General features: G+C 43.2%; 3 protein-coding genes across 5 annotated transcripts in view; 2 read left to right on the forward strand and 1 right to left on the reverse strand.

Annotated features, from left to right (window-relative positions):
- The window catches only part of LOC117428812 (histone-lysine N-methyltransferase, H3 lysine-79 specific-like), a 38,693-nt gene extending 30,389 nt beyond the window's left edge, over positions 1-8,304 (forward strand). For all 3 annotated transcript variants that reach the window (XM_034047750.3, XM_034047749.3, XM_034047751.3), the window contains one exon: positions 451-8,304. Coding sequence is in view for 1 of the 3 variants with exons in the window: in XM_034047751.3 (XP_033903642.3) it covers positions 451-458 (8 nt within the window). In the remaining 2 variants the exon portion in view is untranslated. The remainder of the gene's footprint in view (positions 1-450) is intronic.
- A 1,335-nt stretch (positions 8,305-9,639) lies between these two features.
- LOC117428823 (pleckstrin homology domain-containing family J member 1-like) lies at positions 9,640-15,562 on the reverse strand. The gene is made up of 6 exons (XM_059014948.1): positions 15,070-15,562; positions 13,965-14,032; positions 13,430-13,496; positions 13,180-13,270; positions 12,444-12,507; positions 9,640-11,740 (listed from the first exon to the last, which is right to left on the reverse strand). Exons 1-6 carry the CDS (start codon positions 15,161-15,163, stop codon positions 11,675-11,677), a joined length of 450 nt encoding a protein of 149 aa, XP_058870931.1. The 5' UTR covers positions 15,164-15,562; the 3' UTR covers positions 9,640-11,674.
- Positions 15,563-15,935: 373 nt separating this feature from the next.
- LOC117968431 (splicing factor 3A subunit 2-like) lies at positions 15,936-20,503 on the forward strand. The gene is made up of 8 exons (XM_034916103.2): positions 15,936-16,022; positions 16,909-17,126; positions 17,531-17,577; positions 17,758-17,867; positions 18,354-18,403; positions 18,659-18,799; positions 19,627-19,695; positions 19,975-20,503. The coding sequence occupies exons 2-8, from the start codon at positions 16,929-16,931 to the stop codon at positions 20,392-20,394; spliced, it is 1,035 nt and encodes a 344-aa protein (XP_034771994.1). The 5' UTR covers positions 15,936-16,022; positions 16,909-16,928; the 3' UTR covers positions 20,395-20,503.
- The last annotated feature ends 81 nt before the right edge of the window (positions 20,504-20,584 follow it).

A 20,584-nucleotide genomic window follows, 5' to 3' on the forward strand; every position in this document is an offset into this window, starting at 1 on the left:
GATCCATTCCAGGTTTTATTAAACTCATAGTTAGACACACTTGAGCTTGTTGCCTATACGCTGTGGCAAATCAAGCTTGTATTGAAACCTGGAATGGGTGAAACTGCTATGCAATAGGAGTCTTGTTTCCATCCCTGATGCTGAGAAAGATGCTGTTTTTGCCAATACTACCATTCAGTCTCCTGTAGAATCTCCTACTAACTTGAGATTTGATACTAAAATGATCAGGGGCCAGCAATCTGAGCCGTCCGCCCCATGCGTGCTAAATCTCCCCCAGCACTGAACCGCTTATCGGATTGCACTTGTAATTAGTGTGATGGGGCAGATTTATTCTGGGGCCTGATCATTCTAGGAACAAAACCCAGAAGTGCAGTCCAAGTGGATGTTTCCTGCCCTGACTTGCTTTTTATTGTCAGATTGTTGTAATTGAATTACATTTTTGTTTTGCAGGTAACTAAAAATTCTACCTCAACCCAATGTGACCTATGCAAAGGACAGCTGTGGACCAGCGGGACTCTCTTCCACTGACTTGGTGCTCAATGGGGGTTCTGTGTTCAGTATGGGTGTGAAACTCTCTCTCTCTCGCGCACGCACACACACACACACTTACACACGGGGGGGGGGGGTGGCACGCACTCAGCACTGCTTTCTGAAAGGGGGCGGTGAGCCTCTCCATGTTTTCTCCACAGCAGCAGCAGTGCTTCTCAAATACCCAGTCCAGGTTTTCGTTTCAGCCTCCTTTTCGTTTTCTCCCATTTTGTGTTGTGGTTTCAGATTTAAGGCTGTGCTGAGTGCTGTGTTTTTTGTGCAGCTGAAAACCAAGGCAATATTATTAGATGGGGTTGAAACAGCTTGAGGACTGGGGTTGAGGGCCACTGTTCTGCAGCAGTGTTACTCAACTTGGATCTGAACTACAGGGACCCCTAGAACTGTGTTTCCGAACCTGTTCTCATTGAGTGCTGTTGTCCATTGAGCTGCGTGGTTAATCATGGCCAATGGTTTTGAAATACAAAGCTGTGCTCAGGAAAGGGGTGAGGATGGTTAATTGGGTTACAGAGCTTGTGTGATTGTGTTATCCTCCTTTCAGCCTCTATAGTATTGTATCTCACCCGATCTGAAGAAACCGGCTTACCACAGAGCAGGATCTTCAGCAATGAAGACCAAAAAAAATAAATAAATGAAAAGCCTTTTTGCTTTTAAACCATGTCCCTTTAAAAAAAATCAAATAAAGAAATCAAATAAAAGCAGTAATAAGTGTCTGGTAGCTGGATTTCCACAGAATAATTGTCTCCCGATGGTAAGGTGTGGTTTTGTTTTATGTAAAGGGTCTTCATTCAAAATGCTGGCCCTTATGCACTGATTGTCTGTCACACTCTCTAAATGGTCTTGAATGTTCTCCAGACTTTTAATGTGATAAACTATCCCGTTTGCATGTAATCTAATACACTGATTTCTTTTATGCACATTTTTACAAAGTGTGTGCAGTGGATAAAATGCTGTACACACACTCCCCTCTGCCGACAGCGAGAATGCTATACTAACATTGTTACTGTGACCTTAAATGAACTCGCTGCTTGCCCATCTTAGCAACAGCACAGTGCTCATTGAGACTGGGTTCGGGACAGGGTTCGGACAGTGGAAACGCAGCTTAATAAATCTTGACTGTCCTTGCAGGGGTCTAGCGTTGAGAATCGGTGCTTTTTAGGGCAGCTAACTGCACTGCGCCCTGTCTCGCTGCGTTGTGTGATCACTTGTTCAACGTAACCTGACCCCTGGACTGTGCAGTCACCTGCTCAACTCTGGCCTGATGCACTGTACGTTTCTTTATGTACCAGCATAATTTTTTTTTTAAATCAGAAAAAAAGCTTGCTTATTAATTTATTAAATGAGTGTTTTTAAACATTCTAAATCTGTATTTAAATCCTAAACGTTTGTACATTTCTCTTTTGTTTTTAACAGCTTGGCTGGTTTGTCAGTTATGACTGTGTGGGTTGTGATCACATTGTTTTTGTAGAGTAACACTTGACTTTTTTTTTTATTTGTCTCTCCTCTTAAAGCACACACCTTCTTACTACTTTTGTATTGTGCATTGTTCTCCACGAAAGACCATGGCTTGCTTTTTTGCCTATTGAATTTTTGATAATGTTCTAACATAATGGTCTCGGTCTAAACTTATTAACTTGTCAATTCACTGTACCATAACAATGCCTTCGCTTGCTCGCTCCCCGACCTTAAACTATTACAACACCCTTAACAATGAACCGTGATGACCCAAATCCATGTGTTTGGAACCGGCTCAGATTTCAGGCATACTGCGCAGCGAGGCTCATCCCAGGTTGAACAGTTAACACACACACTGTAGTGGGTGTTTCACAAATCCCAGAACAGAGGTGATTGTTGTGGGCTGTTATGCAGCTAACGATGTGGCGTCCTTCCTTCTCTGCTGGGCCGCTGGCACTCGGCAGTAAGTGGCCAGTCATTTGGCAGCATGACTCGTTTGACCAAACAACTCCTTGTGGACCTCAGCTCTTTGGATATGGTGTTGCTTGCCTGCCTGCCTGGCCAAGAAAGAAAGCAGCCTGGAGACTTTGTCTCCCTGTTCTGGGAGTTCTGCAACACGCGCTGCCCTAGAGAATGTACCAGTGGTTCGCTTGTATTGTGAACACTGATAGCTAACTGTCAACAGACTGTTCGGGACAGGGAGAGGAAGAAGGGGTCTATGTTGAACAGTGGAGGATCTAAATTGTAGCGAGAAGTGGGGTTCATTTTAGATCAACTGCTGTTTTATTTTTATTTTAAATCATTACACTAGACCCCAGTGCAGTAGGTACACAGTGCAACTAGCTGTCTACAGTACAGGTAGGAGAGGGGTGTGCTAGAATGGAACACTTGAAAATATGCTTTGTGTATGTCATGTCCCTGGAGATGTTTAGGAGCCTGTATACTGCGTTATTGTATGTGTGCATGTGTTATTGCAATTTGTTTAACCTCAAATCCCTGGTTTTATTTGTAATGATGGGTTGATTGTTAATGTGATTGCTGCTCCATTCTAGCAGGGAATCACCCCCCCTCCTCTGTATAACTGCATAGTGTACACAGTATAGCTTGGGGGGGTTCTGATTTACAGACTTACGTGGGGAGGAGGGGGACTTGAATTAAAAACCAAAACAAAGTATGAGGCTTTATTTCCTATGTGTTTTTGTCATATGCTACTGTACTTCCATATTAACACTTATTAAAAATGAAATGCCTTTTTTCTAAAAGGATAAGCTATATAATGGCAACGCTTTATTATTGAAGTCTATCCAGTGCATCACTCTGCATTAAACATTCTGCTAAGGGAGTTGGAATCAAGATGTATTGAGTGAAAAGTTAATCAGAACCCCTGGAGCTAACTGCACTGTGCACGCACACACACACATTCACACGCACACACACATGCTAGAGGGTTTGGCTGGCTGGTAAAGGTGTGCACAGGTACCAACCTGTGTTCCTGTATGAGATACCAAAGAAACAGAACTGGATCCCAATACTCTGAGAGCTTTCTTGACACACTCTGCAGAACTGGGATTGGTCAGCTGGGGCTTATCTATGTACAGTTCAGACACTGAAATTCATTACTAATATTGGTGCTACAGAGGCAGGAATTGCATGGATAGCTTTTCCAGTCCTGTTCCCTCCTTCTCCTACCAGGTCTGAATTTACCCATTCTTAAATCTAAAGTGTAGCTGCAAACTGGAGACTTGGGCGGTGTGTGGGTTTAAGTTCATGAACCTGTGCGGGGTGGAGGAAACTTGAGGACTGGAGTTAAAAACGTGGTGGTTCACACAGTGATCCGATCCCTCAGGAATCCAGTTCCAGAGAGTATCTGCAGCCAGCCCAGCCTTGAAGGATGACCAATACTACTGGGGATTCATTATTTTTAGAGCAAAATAATTATTGTTACTGTGAATGGGGGAGGGGGGAGTCTGCCTCCTTTCGGCTGTATAATTGTTTATAATTTAGAAATATTTATCCTTTTTTATTATTATTTTTTTTTTGGTTGATGTTATTGGGTTTATTTAATTCCAGCAAAGCAGTAGAGAAGCAGTGTAGGGTACGGGGCCATTTTCTGATGCTCTGTCTGATTTTCTTTTTTCTAGCCTGTACCTGGTGCTATCAGTCCGACTCAGAACTGTGCCTGGGGGTTCAAAAAACAGAACAACAAAAACATAAACTTGGTGCTCTTGTACACAGGGATGTCCAATACCCAAAGGTAGCAATAATCCTTAAAGCAGGGGGTCCCAACCCTGGTCCTGGGGACCCCCTGTGTCTGCTGGTTTTCATTCCAACTGAGCTCTCAATTACTGAACCAGACCCTTCATTGGACTGATCATTTGCTTAATTAGCTTTTTAAAAGATGCAGAGTTCAAGCTACTTATAAAATGTTACAGCGAACTTGGAATCTGCAACTGTTTAAGAGCTGAAAACAATTCAAAAGGTCTAATTAAACAAAGGTATTCGATCAATTAAGGGCCTGGTTAAGTAACTCAGTTTGAATGAAAACCAGGCGACACAGGGGGTCCCCAGGACCAGGGTTGGGAACCACTGCCTTAAAGCATTAACATGTCTTATTTTTTAATAAGACCTTGGGGTTGTGTGTTTCTTGTTAAATCCATGGTGCAGCAAACAAAACACTGTACCTTGTTTTGCAATCCAACCGACAGGATAGCTAGTCCGCACAGGGAACAAAAACCAACAAAACTCTAAGTGGCTGCTGTACTAAAGGTGCTTGTAAACGAGAATCGATTATAATGCAAACCGAGCCTCTTAAGCTGTTCTTGCTCAGAAACTCCTGCTGAAAGGGGGTGGTGCATCGTTCTAGCCGTTGTGTGTGCGTGGCGTCTCTCTCCACCTCCACACTGACTGCGAAGGCACATGTGTATCGTGTGTTATAGCCGCTAACCACGAGGACAGCTTTGTAAATTAGATGGGTAGCAGTGAAATCAGCAGGTAGTAAAGGGATAGTTTGGCATACCGGAGAGGGCTACCACAGCAGTGGGTAGGGTACAGGATTGTGTTGGATAAAGAGCAGGTAGTGGTCAATGCATTGGGATGGTTAGTTCCTCATTGGAGTGAGTGTGGACCTGGATTGGAGTTTACAACCCAGTGTACCTGCACTACACAAGTGTGCTCAAGTCGGCTGGCTTTCTGGTCTGTGTGCAGGAATCTGGTCAGGTGACTGCTGTGTAGCTCTCCCAAGTTGGAATGTACAGCTCTGGCCAAATGTTTTGCATCACCTCGAAGTTTAGGATTGAGACATAATTTAGAAAAAGTTCAACTATACGAACAGAATTTTAGATATTTTATTTAACATCATGTAATCAAAAGAAACTACAAAATGATATCGCAAAAGTCTACCGTTAGCCATAATAGAATGATATTTCGTTGGATTTCGAAATGTCACATTTTTCAATTTGTCAGTTTTTCGTTAAGGATATGGAAAACTACAAAGCGCTATGTAATTCAATATGTTAACGTAACATTATTCAGCAGGTTTCATTCAACTTTATGAAGCAAAATGAGTTAATTCTACAGGGAGATGTAAAAACTTTGGCCATAGCTGTATGCACAGGTTGATTAGAAAGGAAGTGTACCACATCAGTGGTGTGGTGCGTTGATGTGGTAAAGTCAAGTTTTGCACATCAGGCCGACAGTGTTCTGCATATGACCTTGAGAAATGAATCTGGCCAAAAACTTTGACGTGTGTGTGTGTGACAGCTGCTGAAAATCTGGAAAGGGAGGACTGTCATCTTTTTCTGAAGAGGCTGTGCATACAAAGAGTCTTCTGGATTGTCAGCCAAAGCAAGTCAGTGTTTGTGGGTTCTGATACTGGCAACTCTGTTTTTGTCACCAGCACTGAAGTCTCTTGTGTTGTATTATAATAGTAGTTATTGTTATTATTATTGTTGTTGTAATAATTATTAAGATGAATATGATGATCTTTACAAATGACATCCAGGTGAATAATATTATCTTACTGCAAGGTGCTCTTCAAACTTAAAAAAAGGAAAATGCAGCTATGAATGAATTACCATGAAATCATTTTTCCTATTTTAATGTTCGTATTAAGTGATCCCGTCCATGCGCTCCCTTTTTGGGGATATTGAAACCTCAGTACTGTGAGTGAGCAGCGTGTGCGCAGCAGCAGAGGTATGCTTTATACTTGAGATTCTGGGATTTTAAAACTCTTTAAAAAGACAAAAGGTTCCTAGCCTTTCTGCATATACTGTTTTGTAAGATGATTATCATTATTATAATTTTTTGTGTTTAATAGTGTGTAATTGGTTTTTAAGGTATGTATTTGAATGCGTTTTTATTTCATTTTTGTATTTATTTTTTTTAAGAAGATTATAACTTTTAAACTGCAGTGATAATTGTTAAGAAAATGAAGTTTGAGAGGTACAGCATCGTAATCGCTTTGAGAAATCCTATTAAAGAAATAAACATTTTAGTTTTGCTTTTCTGAATTTACTTTTTTTTTGTAGAAATGTTACAAAAACACTGCAAATACCAGTGCTCAAAGAGCCACACCAGTTCCCTTACTGGTACAGTTCTTAATCCTAGTATAATATGTATTTCATTAACTGGTACAGGAGTTGAAATACCTAGCATCAATACCTGATCCTATTACTGGTAGTTGTAAACCCCAGTATAAACAATGTGCCCTTTTACTGGTATAATTTAAATACCCAGTATATACATATATTGCATTACTGGCTTAATAATGAAAACCCAGTATAATGAATTCCTTTATAATTGTGAGTCTCTTTTCTAAATACTATATTCTCCTCTAGAAATTGTTGATCCCAATTTACACACCCGGTCGCTTATGAGTTGTATATAAATAACCAATAGAAAACACCAGATTGTCCACTGCCGGTTGTAAATACACAGTCCCTCACTGTTCCTTCTCCGATAGTTAGTTGCAAATTCTGAAAACGCATGCTTTCCTCGCTTCAGTAACCATATTGTTCAATGCATTGCGTAAGTAAACAGGTGCTTGAAGTTGCTGTGTTTTAAGGTTTGTGTGCCATAGTTGCCCTTTTCTATAGCAGAAACACTATAAACAGAAGTGAATTATTTAAAAATGTACATATATTTTCTATACAGTGTATCTATTTTGGTGATGAATTGTGTTTGTTTTGAGAAGTGAGGTAGATAGAGATAGAAAACCCCATGTAGGTCTGGCTTTAACTGCTTATAAACCTCACACCTCCCCTGATTCAAGACTTACGGTATAACCGCACCAATGGGACAGTGTACTGGTATGCATTTGTGAGTGAGGCTAGTTTTAACTTTGACCTTAGACAATTTCAATGCCACAGAATATACAACGCTGTTGTATAGCAATACGGATGTCTTGACATCTTAGCCAGGTCTCGGACTTGTGTTCGTCTGAAACCAAAACTGCATTTCTTTTTCGTAGCCTATACTCGAGTATTATCCAGATGTGAACTGAAGGAGTAGCCTTGATGTGAGAGGGAGCATGTTACCCATTTAGCCTAGGAGTTCTGCAGACAGAACATAGACTGCTTGCCAATTGGGGGGTCTTAAGATAAAGAAAGCCCTTGTTCCTGTAGCAGCCGGGGAGCTCACACAGCGCGCTGCACTGTCCGGTATCCTGGGGGGTCTGCTTTGCCCTGGAATTGGGAGGATTGGAATACTGTCTGTGTTCAGTACCAGTGTGATGGAATGTGGCTGGTTTGATGGTGAGTAGGATTGTATAGCTTTATTCCCGTAATGAAAAAGTGTTGCTAGATATGCTTGGGATGCATTTCTCGTATTTTAATCGCTCGGTAGAAACCTGGAGAGGAGTTTATTTTTTATTATTCAGCTACATGAGTTTTGTGCGTTTCTTTTTGTGTTTGTTTTATTGTGTGTGGGTGGGAGGAGGGTCCAGCATTAGGGTTAGATGACTGCAAGTCGGACGTAATTGGCTTCGTTGGGTGGCGTTGACATTTTATCTGACAATGTGAGTGAGTGGCAGCATTGAGTGAAGTGGCTGCTTAGTTGTACCTTGTGATTTAGTTGTTTTTTCCCACTTTTTTTATTTATTACATTTGTTTAAAGAACAGTGAAGCCTCCTTTATTTGATCACTTTCGTAATACCTTTCTATTTGATCACAAAGTGGTTGATTCAGTGGCTTTTTGTAGTTGATAGCTGGTAATTATCAAAGGGGATTGCAGTTCTTAATTACAATATGTGGTTGATTTAAGTTGACCAGTGACTGCTGTTTTAGTTGTTTTGTAGTCGTGATTTTTTTTAAAAAATAAAAGGGTGCTATATACTTGTCAATCAAAACAGCTTGTTGGGCTTGTCATTGTCTTTCATTGGAAGGGAATTTTAAACTCCCACTCGCGCATTAGTGATCTTAACAAACTGCAGTCTTTCTGAGCTGTTCATTTTTCACAAGACTAAACCGGTGCACAGTGAAGTTTGTTCGTTCCCACCGTATTGCTTGCAGGTCTGTTATCTTCTTATGCACAAATCCAGATGGCTCTTTGATTGACGCGTTCACCAGTGGTAAAGCTACCTGTGAGCTGTGATGCTTTTTATTACATTTTCTAACGCTAGTACAATTTCCACCAGTGGCCTTGCGTGCAGCATACTGTGGAAGCGACTTCTGTAAGCTCACGGTGACGTTTCTAAACAACAATGATGTATCATCATAATTTATTTGCAAAGAAAAATCCAGACTCCTGAAAAATAGCCAAGGGGAATCTGGTATGGCATTACTCAGGAAGCAATCTGTAAGCCATTTCAAAGACTAGCATTCTTTATTTATTTTTAAATAACATGCTCTCTCTTGCGAGCAGCAGGACAGACATGTCTGGACTGATCCGAGGTGCTCCGTGCGCGTGAGTTTCTCGCGCTTGTAAGGTGCTTTCCATGCAAATGTCACTGCAGCTTCCCTGATTGGAAAACAGTGTGAGAAACGATCAGAATACAAAATAGGGCCAGGGGGTTTTGATAAAAGGCTGGGAACTCCCTTCATAACAAACCTCAGAAATAAACCCAACACATTGCTGAAACGTGTCTTATCACAAACCCCCACTCCCACCCTTCTCCTGGTACTGGAGTGTGAACTCTGGTCTTTCTCGGGGTTTCTATTATAATAAAGCTGCACCCCCACCCCCATACAGGAGGGGGGGGGCACTTGTACTGTGTAAGGGTTCACTTTGTGTTTTCTGATGCTATTTTCTGGAAGATCTTATTGTTATTGGTGCTCTTCTCTAGACCAAGCGTTTACAACAACAAAAAAATGCTTTGGAATTTTCCAGCTTTTATTATTATTATTATTATTATTATTATTATTATTAATAAAATGTTGTGTGTTTCCTAAAGACCTTGTGTGGCTTTTTATTTTCTTCATTCTCTGTTTTATAATTGTGATGCATTCTTCTAAGCCGCTAAGCACTCAGACTGCTGATCCTCCCAGCGGTTTAATGATCGAAAAGAAGGTGACTGACCTTGAACCAGAATAATAGATATACTGTAGAGTGCTAGAGAGTGCGGCTATTTTAGATCACTAAAATTGACTCCTACACGTTTATCCAGAATTCCCATAAGACTCAATAAAATTGGAGACTGTAAAGTTGCTTGCTTTTTAAGTTTTATTTTAAAAAATATATACATTGCACAGATAACAAAAGAAAAAACATTTACAGTAGCCAAACTAAATTACAGTAATCTTTAAAAGAAAGGATTCAATAGAAAAAAAAACACCCTATTTACAGAAATAAGGATGTGATCGCTACCCTGTACCATCAAGGGCTCTTCCCTTATTATCTCTACAATACTGCTGCAATCAAACAATCCCTTATAGCCTCCAGTCATCCCCAACAGCAAGACTATTAAAAGAGGATCATTTCATACGGGAAAAACAACAGCAACAAAAATCCTCTTTTTGTTGCACCTTTTGTAAACTTGTAAGGCGGAACCAACGACTGTGAATTTGTTTGTTGTCTGAACTGGACAGACCTGTGCGTCCACTTCTACCTTCCTGTCCGGGCAGAAGTGTCAAACTCTCAACACGGGGTCAAGGGCCAGTCTTAGGCCCTGTCCACACTACATAACCGTACTCGAAACCGTTTGAATTAATTCAGCTCAGTGCGTCCACGCTGAAGTACCGTTTCACGTTTAGTCGGATGTCATGCGTCCACACGCTAGTTCGGTTAGTTCCTAGCAGCGCAATGAACAGTGGAAAGGAATACGACAGCATCCCACCATGCATTGTATTTTATTTTAAAATAATGTGTTATGCTTCATATTAAAAGAGGTGCATATGGCTAAAAAGAAATAAAACAAGTATTTTGGAAAAAGTAAATACGAACGCACACAAGTATGGCTTGAAGTTTTCGGGTTTTATTTTTAATCAAATTGAGATGATTCTGTTTACATAATTTAAGCTCCGAAAAAAAAAGCTGTTAATTAGAAAACAGTCTTTGTTTTTACCTTCGTAGCTTGCCTGCGCCTAATTCTGGTCCCCTTAATTTTATTTCAAACAGAGCTGACGAATGACTTGAATTGTTCATCACGATCCTTCTTCTAACTCGCATTTCATTTTTGCAGTCGCCTCATTTAACGTTGTGCTTTTGCTGTTTTCCCCGCTAGTTTTAACAGAGATGTCCTGAAAGACTTTTTTTACTTAAGCATAAAATACCCATTGCTGAGTGTACACTGACAGCAAGTCCTTCAGGTATTTCACCAAACATACCCAAGTGTTTTTGGATACTGGATACACAAAAAACGCAGTATGATATTACAGCGTCCGGACTTGTAACAAACCACAGTACCTTATGTGATCTAATTTCAAACTCCCTGAGGTGGTCTCGAGTCCGGTATTAGACACTGCGTAGTGTGGACGCTAACCGTATTCAGCACTTTTGAGCTGGTTTAAAGGCATAGTGTGGACAGGCCCTTTTAGATTGATGTAGGGCCTTTATGACATCACTGCCCAGCCTTACAATCGCCTTTGGCTGGTCCCACATCAAACAATTACAACAGCCTGAAACGGAGGACAGCGGTGGATGGTTCGGCACATTGTCTTAATTCCAGCTACATTACTTTAGGGTCTGCTACAGCAGAAACTGATTGAATTCTTGTTTCTGCAGTTTCCCATCACTTGCGAAAGAGGATCGAGTAAATCTGTAAATTTAATTCTGTGATATTTGTGTGCACTGAAAATGATCTCGCGTGAATTAAAGCAAGTTTGAGACATACGGAAAAAAAAACACTTTAAAAGCCATAAAAACAAAACTATTTAATTCACACAGCTACTTTCATTAGGGAGCTGAAGTTTTAATTGATGTGTTTTAGGTTACAGCTGCCAGAGGTCTAGCAAATCTGTGGAAGGGTGGCAGACGTGGGGAAAAACACAAGGGAGAGAAAACTAAACTACTGAGGGACAAAGCCCACTTCTTTCTTTTTACTTTATCCCATGCGTTATCCCAGTTTTCTCATTCAACAACTGGCTCATAAAACTGGTACAAAAGTCACAATAATGGCATTAAAAAGAACATTCAGAAACTACAGAATTCTCACTTATAAAAACAACTAAAATCAGTTCAGATTGCCAGTGACGTGCTGCTGCAGTGCTTTGTACCCCCCCGATGTGAAGGGGTTTGGGGTTCAGGGTCTTTGAGAGCTGACCTGGAAGCGTGCCTCCTCCGATATGCCGTACTGCTCCAGGGGGTCCTGTGCGGGATTAGAGAGAGACGGTCTGTTCACTCTGCGTCTCTTATCTCATTCGCCCGGGTCTGAACCAGAAACCCCTTTGTCTCCGGCACAGGGTGCAGGGATGGAAAAAACACTCCCACTGCACAGCACTTTCACCCACTCCAGGTCTTAACACACACTTGAGTAGCCCCAGTCTATAGGTACAAGCTCAGGTGTGTCTGATTCTAAACTCAAACCAGGAATGGATCAAACTGCCATGCAATGGGAGTCCTTGTTCCATCCCTGGTGTGTATCTTTCCTGTATTGCTCTGCACTATCCTGTAGTACTAACACATTGGTTTCACATTTCTTTCTTGTAAATCTTAACATCCTAACTCAGCTGCAACCCCCTTGTGTCCCTGATCTCTGAGTTCGGCCGAGGCTGGCTGGAAGGCAGCCCCAGGATAACGATCCGAGCCTCCTGGTGCCTGGTCTTTAGTTGCCATGACCCTCCACTATGGAGCTCAGCACAGTACCTGCAGACATCCGGAGTGCGGAGAGAGGCGGCATTTTTAAAGCCAGGATAAAAACTTTATTATTATATCTATTTATTTATTTTTAAATAAATGTACCAATTCATCCACTAGCTGTGCCAAGCTTTGCATTTTTGAGAGTGATAAGGTACGGCATGCCATTCTGAACCCTGTCAATTATAATACTTCTAATAATAATAACAACTCACCTTTCCCGTTAGCTTGTGAATCTCACTGCGATAAAACATAAGACTTCTTCTCATGAACTCGTAGCTGTAGAGAAAGAAAGAAGATGTTATATATATATATATATATATATATATATATATATATATATATATATATATATATACAGCCCCTTCAGTCACTGCATGTATAATTATACCTTGTGAAGTCGGGGAATTTTTCTATTTATTTTTATAATAGCGAGATTAGCTGTGAGTGATTCAGACAGACAGACGGGTTACCTGGCTCTGGTGACAGACAGACAGACAGACAGACAGACAGAGACAGATTACCTGGCTCTGGTGACAGACAGACAGACGGGTTACCTGGCTCTGGTGACAGACAGGCAGACTGATTACCTGGCTCTGGTGACAGACAGACAGACGGGTTACCTGGCTCTGGTGACTGACAGACAGTCAGACAGACAGACAGACAGACAGACAGACAGACGGATTACCTGGCTCTGGTGACAGACAGACAGACGGGTTACCTGGCTCTGGTGACAGACAGGCAGACGGATTACCTGGCTCTGGTGACAGACAGACAGACGGGTTACCTGGCTCTGGTGACAGACAGACAGACGGGTTACCTGGCTCTGGTGACAGACAGACAGACAGACAGACAGACGGGTTACCTGGCTCTGGTGACTGACAGACAGACAGACAGACGGGTTACCTGGCTCTGGTGACTGACAGACAGACAGACAGACGGACGGATTACCTGGCCCTGGTGAGTGACTCGACCCATTCCTGGCACTGCTCGCTGCTCTCACACTCAAACAGGTACTTCTTCTCCGACTCGTCCAGGAAGGCTGTGCGGAGAGGGGAGGCAAACCAGAAGCTAGGAACCGACTTTCACAAAGGGGGGCGTTTCACACACCTTCTGCAGACAATTAAGGGCTTCTATTTTATAACACACCCTCCCTCTGCAGCCCCCTCTCTCTCCCCAGTCAGCCAGCCCTCACACTCACCCACTGAGAAGGCCATGGGTTCCTCCTGCTCCACCTTGCACTGCTCCAGCAGCAGGGCCCCAGCCGGCTGAGGGGACGGCAAAAACAACAGCCCCACAAAGTAGGGGTGAATACCATGCAGGCTACAGCGCTCCCTCAATACTGCACTATTGGATTTGGGTTCATTCCCGGTTAGGCTGTGCTGCCAGTATATTGTAAAAGCTCTATATCGTCCTGCCTTAGGGCTCCACTAATTCATTGTGTTCAATATTTCAAGTCTTGTCCTTTTCTGACAGCCTTAAGTGCCCCTGACATTACCAGAAACCAGACCAGCTGTCTTTACTGACAGTCCAGTTTGTTTAGTCCCCAAAAAGGTTATTATAAGGGAAATAAAATCATACCTGCTTGCCACTGAGGAACAAGCTTGCTCCAGCCAGCAGTAGTTTATAAATGACATCGTCATGCTCAATATAAAAAACATTTTAAAAAGAGGGACTGCCTTGGAACACTCGCTGCCTGATCCCTAATATTGTGGCCACAGCCTCCTAGACCCTACCTCCTCCTCATCTGTCCGGAAGTAGAACAGGAAGTTGATCACTAGCTTGACCAGACGTCTCTTGACCACTGTGGGAGAAAGACAGGCAGGAAAATTAAAGACCAGGTGAGGCTCCCCTTGTTTCAGCAGCATAGCAGCTTCACCCATTCCAGGTTTTAATACAAGCTTGATTAGCCACAGTGTATGGAAAAAAGCTCAGGTGAGTCACTACATAGTAAAACCAGGTAAATCATTTGGCGAATGAAAAGTTCCACCTCATAATGATTTGGGGCGCTGTAAAAAAAAAAATCTACTAGCACTACTGTGAGAAAACTACAACGCTGCGGGTAGGTTTCCTCTCTCAGTCCCAGATCCTCAAATGCATTTAACCAGGAACCAGAAATGCACCTGACAGCGTTGTGAACCGAAACGTCGTGGTATTAATGATCTTATAACCAGAGACACCTCTCTTCAGTGTTGCATAATGAAGGAGATTGATTTACACAGTACGTCGTGGCGATAAAAACTAAAGCCCCATTGTCTGCATCGTCGGGTTTGCGGCTTTACTGCTTACTGTACGACAAGCTAACTTCGTTATAATGCGTAACACACACCCCAGAACAAGATAAGATCATGCGGCTTTCATTTCGTCACGACGGTGTACCTGTGAGATAAGGGAGGATGGGCAAACGGAAAACTTCATTTATTTATGAGCGATGTGTACTGGCACTAAAAAAACAAAGGCAGATAATGTTTGTAGCTGCACAAAACACATTGTTCATTTAACTAGCAATGTCCGCTTTCTGTAGATTTTCTAGCGATAATTTTATGAAACCTCAGGAGAAAGGCAGTTGTCAGACTGTTTTCTTCTGCTTCTAGTTAATATGCTTTCATTTCTATTTAGGGACAATGTTAGAAACCAGGAAATATACGGAGAAAATGATCATATGTAAACACTATACTGTATTTAAGCAAATCTAATCCAACCATGCTGTCTAGAAATAATGACTTCACACTTTAGAACCAGAGGAAGCCAATAGATTAGAGGCTCTGCAGACGGCTCAAATGGTGCGTGGTTTTATTACAGAGGACTCGCAATATTTAATAATAGAGACGCATTGCTCACCGTCTCCCTTCTTCGGCCCCCTCATTCCCAGCTCGGCCGCCTTTTCCGACGGCTGTTTCGAGATACAAAGCAGCTCTTTCTCGTTGAACCTCATCGCGGCGCCGATATCAATCCCCGAGTGCGTTTTCACATCCCTTTTTTAAATTCTTGGTCAGATCCGCCGCAGTCTCAGGAGACGCCAGCGGGAGATACGGGCAGGCAGGGTACGAATACAGTCAGGATCAGCGAGCCGAGCCCCGTGTAAAGGATCCCATCTCCACGAACCACTAAAGATAACGAATTACTTTCGCAAGGGAGACTCTTCCTTGTTTAAGTGACTGCCCTGCTTGCCCCCGACCACAGCAGGACAATAAAGTTGTTATTCAAACCCGGAAATGTTTTAATTCGGACTTTGTTGGGTAAACATTGTTTTGTTTTTTTTGTAATTGTCACATCGCGATATGAATCTTTACCTCGATGTACGCGTTCGCATTAAGCATGTCTTTCTAAAAACGAGCTTTAGATATACAGATGACGTAGTTTGTGATATGCGATATATTGGCTTGTCTTTCAGAAAACTACAAATCCCAGCATGCTCAAGCTTGTTCTGGGCGGTTGTTTCCGCAATGCGCTCTGGGAGATGTAGTTCACCACACTCTGAACGGTCATTTTATGGCGCGTACATTTTATTGAAAGCCCGTTTACTTGCATGTATTATCGTCGAGGTAACGGTGTACAGTTTGCTCCCGATATTATACTGTTTATATTTAGCCGTGTATTAGTCCTATGAATAGTTTCCCCCCTACATTTCTGTTTTTTGTTTTAAAACATAACGGTCAAAATGTATTGCACAATTAAATGTGCCAATAAAGTTTGTTGACACCTTGTGTCAGGAAGTGGTTGTTAATAAAGTATTTTATTAAATCACTGCGCAAGCGCAGCCGGTGGGAGTTGTGCGTGTTGCAAACGTGAAGGTAAGACTCAAGTGTGTATTCTTGTTTAAAATGAATAAATAAATAAATAAATAGCTTTAACATATTCACGGGGTGTGTGGCGTCGTATGCGAATTCAGCTTCAAGAACTCGTATGTGTTTGTCCCCATGGGTCTACTCCTAAAACTAATGGAGACTCCTTAACGTTTTAACACAGGGAGGCCAGTCACAGCCGTGGAGGGTCATTCTAGTGGTGTTATTTATTTCTTAACAGACGCTTATCCAGGGCGACTTACAAAATATCACATTGCAGAGTATCGCATTACAGATAAGAGCAGTTATAAAATACAATAGAGCGAGCACATTCAAGTAAGAGACTAAAAAGTAAATAATTACGTTTGAGAGCGATTTCGACTAAGCAGTTAAACTTATAGTACAGATATTTGCTTCTAAGAGTACATTTCATTAAGATTAAGTACGGTAAATGGATGAGAACGATTTCAAATAAGAGCAATTGCATAAAACGTGAATACTATTACCATTAAGAGTAAAATCAAGTACAGGATACAGAAAAAAAATAGTTCTAATTGAGAGCAGTAGTAGCATACAGCAAAGTGTGGAGCAGCTCAGTGCAAGTACAAGATGATACAAGTGGGTGCCATGTAGTCCAGTATAGTGGAGAGTTGTGAGGTTTACAGATGCTGTCTGAACAGGTGTGTCTTGAGGAGGCCCCGGAAGGTGGTCAGGGACTGAGCAGTCCTGATATGTTTGGGTAGGTCAAGGGTGGAGAAGGAGCGGGCTCTGGAAGCGGCGAGGGGGGGGGGGGGGGGGGGGTGTAGGATGGAGGGGGGGGTGTAGGATGGAGGTAGGAGGGAGCAGAAAGGTGGAGGCCTCCGTAGTGTTGCTGACCCTGCGTCCCCTCCTGCAGTGTGAGTGCAGCCTGCGAGGATGGATTTCCAGCACAGACCGGGAGGGAAGACGGGCAGCGGAGGCGTGGCCTCCTCCTCGGAGAGTAACCGCGACCGGCGAGAGCGTCTGCGGCAGCTCGCCCTCGAGACCATCGACATCAACAAGGACCCCTACTTCATGAAGAACCACCTGGGCTCCTACGAGTGCAAGCTCTGCCTGACCCTGCACAACAACGAGGTACTGCAGAGCACTCGCTTGAGCCACTGCAGGTTTTACTACTGTAACTGTCAAGCGTGGAGTAACAAGCTCAGGAAGGGGGGTGATGTTTCATTGTGTATCCATTCATCATGCAAGGTAGCATCAAGACCATCGCATGTATTGTAATGCGTGGGGTGTCGTGATGGGTTCTTGTATAGAGATCTTAGGGTGGTGTTACTAACCGACCCTCAGGTTTGGCTTGCGAAGCTCACAGTAAAACCTGGATTGGCTCAAACTGCTGTGCAATGGGAGTCCATCCCGTACCTGTCTATGGGAAACAAAATCCTGATTAATTTGCAAACTTATGTGTTGTATGCTGTGTGCAAAGACTGAGGCAGGATATAGGTTTGTAATCTTCATGTGTGTTGTTTTTTTTTTTTTAGGGAAGCTATTTAGCTCACACACAAGGAAAGAAACATCAGACAAATCTGTAAGTAGAACCTACTATATATATATATATATATATATATATATATTTTCTTCAACGTTAATGATTCTAGTTCTCTAAATGTTTTAATAATAATATTGCTACTGTGTGTCCAGATCATTAGAAAGCTATCTGAGGCACAGCATCTGAAGCAGCCCCTTGTCTCTGTTCCCTGTCCTGCAGAGCGCGGAGAGCAGCTAAAGAAGCCAAGGAAGCCCCTCAGCAGCCTGCGCCGGAGAAGGTGAAGGTGGAAGTGAAGAAGTTTGTGAAGATCGGCCGCCCTGGATACAAAGGCAAGGAGGGGGGGGGCTGCTGGGAGCCAGAGCAGCAGAGACTCCTCTGGACTGAGACGCTTCTGGGACTGTCCCTTTTCATACAGTGCTTCCTCCATACCTGCACTTCAAAAATGCATTCAAATAGTGAAACGTTGAAAAGGGATCATTCGTGTGTTGTACAGTTTGCGCTCGGCATCTGTGAATTAACACGGGAGCAATTGCAAGATTCGAGTGAAAACTGTGGGTTACTCCAAAAAGCCACTGCCCATAAACACACCGTAGACAACCCCAATTATTAGGATGTTTAAAAATCAATTTCAAAGGTCTGGTGCTTTTCTTTTAAATGGATCAGCAATCCCTTTTAATGAGGTTCAGTAAGAAGTGATTTCGGAAGAATAATCAATTGAAATAATAATCCACAGTCTTGACGGTGGGTTTTTTTTCATCAGTGCGACTCTAGTCATTCTATTTTATTTAGATTTTGTTTTATATTTTTCTTCACAGTAACAAAACAGAGGGACCCAGAAACAGGACAGCAGAGTCTGCTTTTCCAGGTAAGCAAGGCAATTCAGGGTTGTGAAAAGAGACTCCCATTGCATAGCAGTTTGATCCATTCCTGGTTTCACTGAGTTTGTCACCTGCGCTTGTGACCTGCACACTGTGGCTGATCATAGCAAAACCTGGCATGGGTCAAACTGCAGTAGGAGTCTTCTTTGCATCCCTTGTGGCTGGGCTTGTGTGGATACACTGGGCGCTGGAGTGTGCCTCCTTCCTAACGCGTGTCTCCCTGTCTCCCCCTCTCTGTACAGATTGACTACCCGGAGATCTCAGAGAGCATTGCCCCTCGGCACCGATTCATGTCGGCTTACGAGCAGCGCATTGAGCCCCCGGACCGGCGCTGGCAGTACCTGCTGCTCGCCGCGGAGCCCTATGAGACCATCGCGTTCAAGGTACCTTCACACTTCTGTAGAACTAGGACTATTCATACTGATACTACAGCGACCCTTCTGTATCTCACGCTCTGTCTTGCACATCAAAAAAATAGTGACAGATTTCAAACCAGGGATGGAAATAAGACTCCCATTGCATAGCAGTTTGATCCATTCATGGTTTTACTATAAGTTTAATAAGACACACCTGAGCTTGTTACCTATACACCATGGTTAATCAGGCCTGTAGTAAAACCTGGAAGGGGTGAAACTGCTATGCAGTAGGAGTCTTATTTCCATCCCTGAAACCGTGAAGTGGTGAAGGGCACTTGTACATTTTAAGTATAGTACATAACAATTTACTGTCAACCTTGCCATGAATTAACCAAATTTGTGAATTATGGAATCATGAAATAACGATGGACTTTCAACTACCATTAAGACGATTGCTACTATTGTAGCATGGCTACTGTGACTGCTTTAACCCAGGGGGGTCCAATCACAGTCCTGGAGGGCCATTCCATTCCAGGTTTAACAGATAAAATGAGAGGATTACCTGCTGCATGGTCTGGATGAAGGGTTTATCGGTTCAATTAAGAACAGGGTTGGAACACCCTTCTACTTTAGGACTCTTAATACTGTTGCTTTAGCTCTGCTACTACCTTAACTACTGAGGCTGTGAAGCGTATTGGAGTACTCAAGCACAATGAATTGTTAGCACTCAAATTATAGTCTGCAGGACAGGCAGAGGAAAACTTAGGTGTTCCGGCGACTGGAGGTAGTGAAGTGGGTGACATTCTGAACTTGTGCCGTTCTGAACTTGTGCCAACTTGGGATTTGACTTTCAGGTACCCAGCAGAGAGATAGACAAAGGAGAGAGCAGGTTCTGGACCCACTGGAACAGAGAGACCAAACAGGTACTTTTTTTTCCCCATTGGCAGTGACTTGCAGTCTCCGGGGTGCATTTGCAGTGCTTTGGTGTTCTAATGTTGACCCTCTATTGCATGTGATATAAAAAGAAAATACAAATAAACACTGATTCCTGCTAACAAGGCATTCGCCAAAAACAAGTGCTGATTTCATTATAACAATTTCTTGCTGTTTAATAAGCAGTTCCCTGAACTTGTGATTCATGAAGCTCTCATGGTAGTAACACACACACTCTCTCTCTCTGTCTCCTCTTTACCTCTCCCCAGTTTTTCCTGCAGTTCCACTTCAAGATGGAGAAAGCCATGCAGCCCCCCAGTGGCCCCATGCCCCCCATGGGAATGAAGAGACCCCCTCCCCTAATGGGGAGCCTAACCCCCCGGCCCCCTCCGATCGACTCCATGCCGCCCCCTCCCCCTGGGGGAATGCCCTTGCCCCCCCTGCCCCCTGGAATCCCAGCACCCCCGCAGATGCCTCCACAGATGCCCCCGCAGATGCCTCCACAGATGCCCCCGCAGATGCCTCCGCAGATGCCCCCGCAGATGCCCCCGCAGATGCCTCCACAGATGCCCCCGCAGATGCCCCCTGGCCCTGGAGTGCCCCCTCCAGCCCCCCTGCCCCCCCTCATGAGGCCGCCGCTGCCAAGCGAAGGCCCGGGGGGCATGCCACCCCCTCCTCCAAACAACTGAACCCCACCCCCCCTTCCCCCTTCCGACCCCTGTGTTTTTAAACATCGAGGATCAAGGTGTTTTTAGTTCTGCTTGTTTGTTGAGGCTGCTGCCTGCCTCGTTGTTGTACTGATGAATAAAGTTTTTTTTTTCTTTTCCAGAAATATCTGAGAGTGTGTGTTTTATATATCTGTTTGGTCATGTCCTATTG

Source organism: Acipenser ruthenus, chromosome 49 (genome assembly GCF_902713425.1).
Source record: "Acipenser ruthenus chromosome 49, fAciRut3.2 maternal haplotype, whole genome shotgun sequence".
NCBI lineage: Eukaryota > Metazoa > Chordata > Actinopteri > Acipenseriformes > Acipenseridae > Acipenser > Acipenser ruthenus.

Bases quoted from the DNA above. Each gene is read 5' to 3' on its own strand.
- LOC117428823 (XM_059014948.1), bottom strand. From the start codon at position 15,163: ATGAGGTTCAACGAGAAAGAGCTGCTTTGTATCTCGAAACAGCCGTCG. The intron at 13,271-13,429 runs GTGAGTGTGAGG...CTCTCCGCACAG, and splicing joins ACCCATGGCCTTCTCAGTGG to CCTTCCTGGACGAGTCGGAG. The intron at 11,741-12,443 runs GTGAGTTGTTAT...AATCCCGCACAG, and splicing joins TTCACAAGCTAACGGGAAAG to GACCCCCTGGAGCAGTACGG.
- LOC117968431 (XM_034916103.2), top strand. From the start codon at position 16,929: ATGGATTTCCAGCACAGACCGGGAGGGAAGACGGGCAGCGGAGGCGTG. The intron at 17,127-17,530 runs GTACTGCAGAGC...TTTTTTTTTTAG, and splicing joins TGACCCTGCACAACAACGAG to GGAAGCTATTTAGCTCACAC. The intron at 19,696-19,974 runs GTACTTTTTTTT...ACCTCTCCCCAG, and splicing joins GGAACAGAGAGACCAAACAG to TTTTTCCTGCAGTTCCACTT.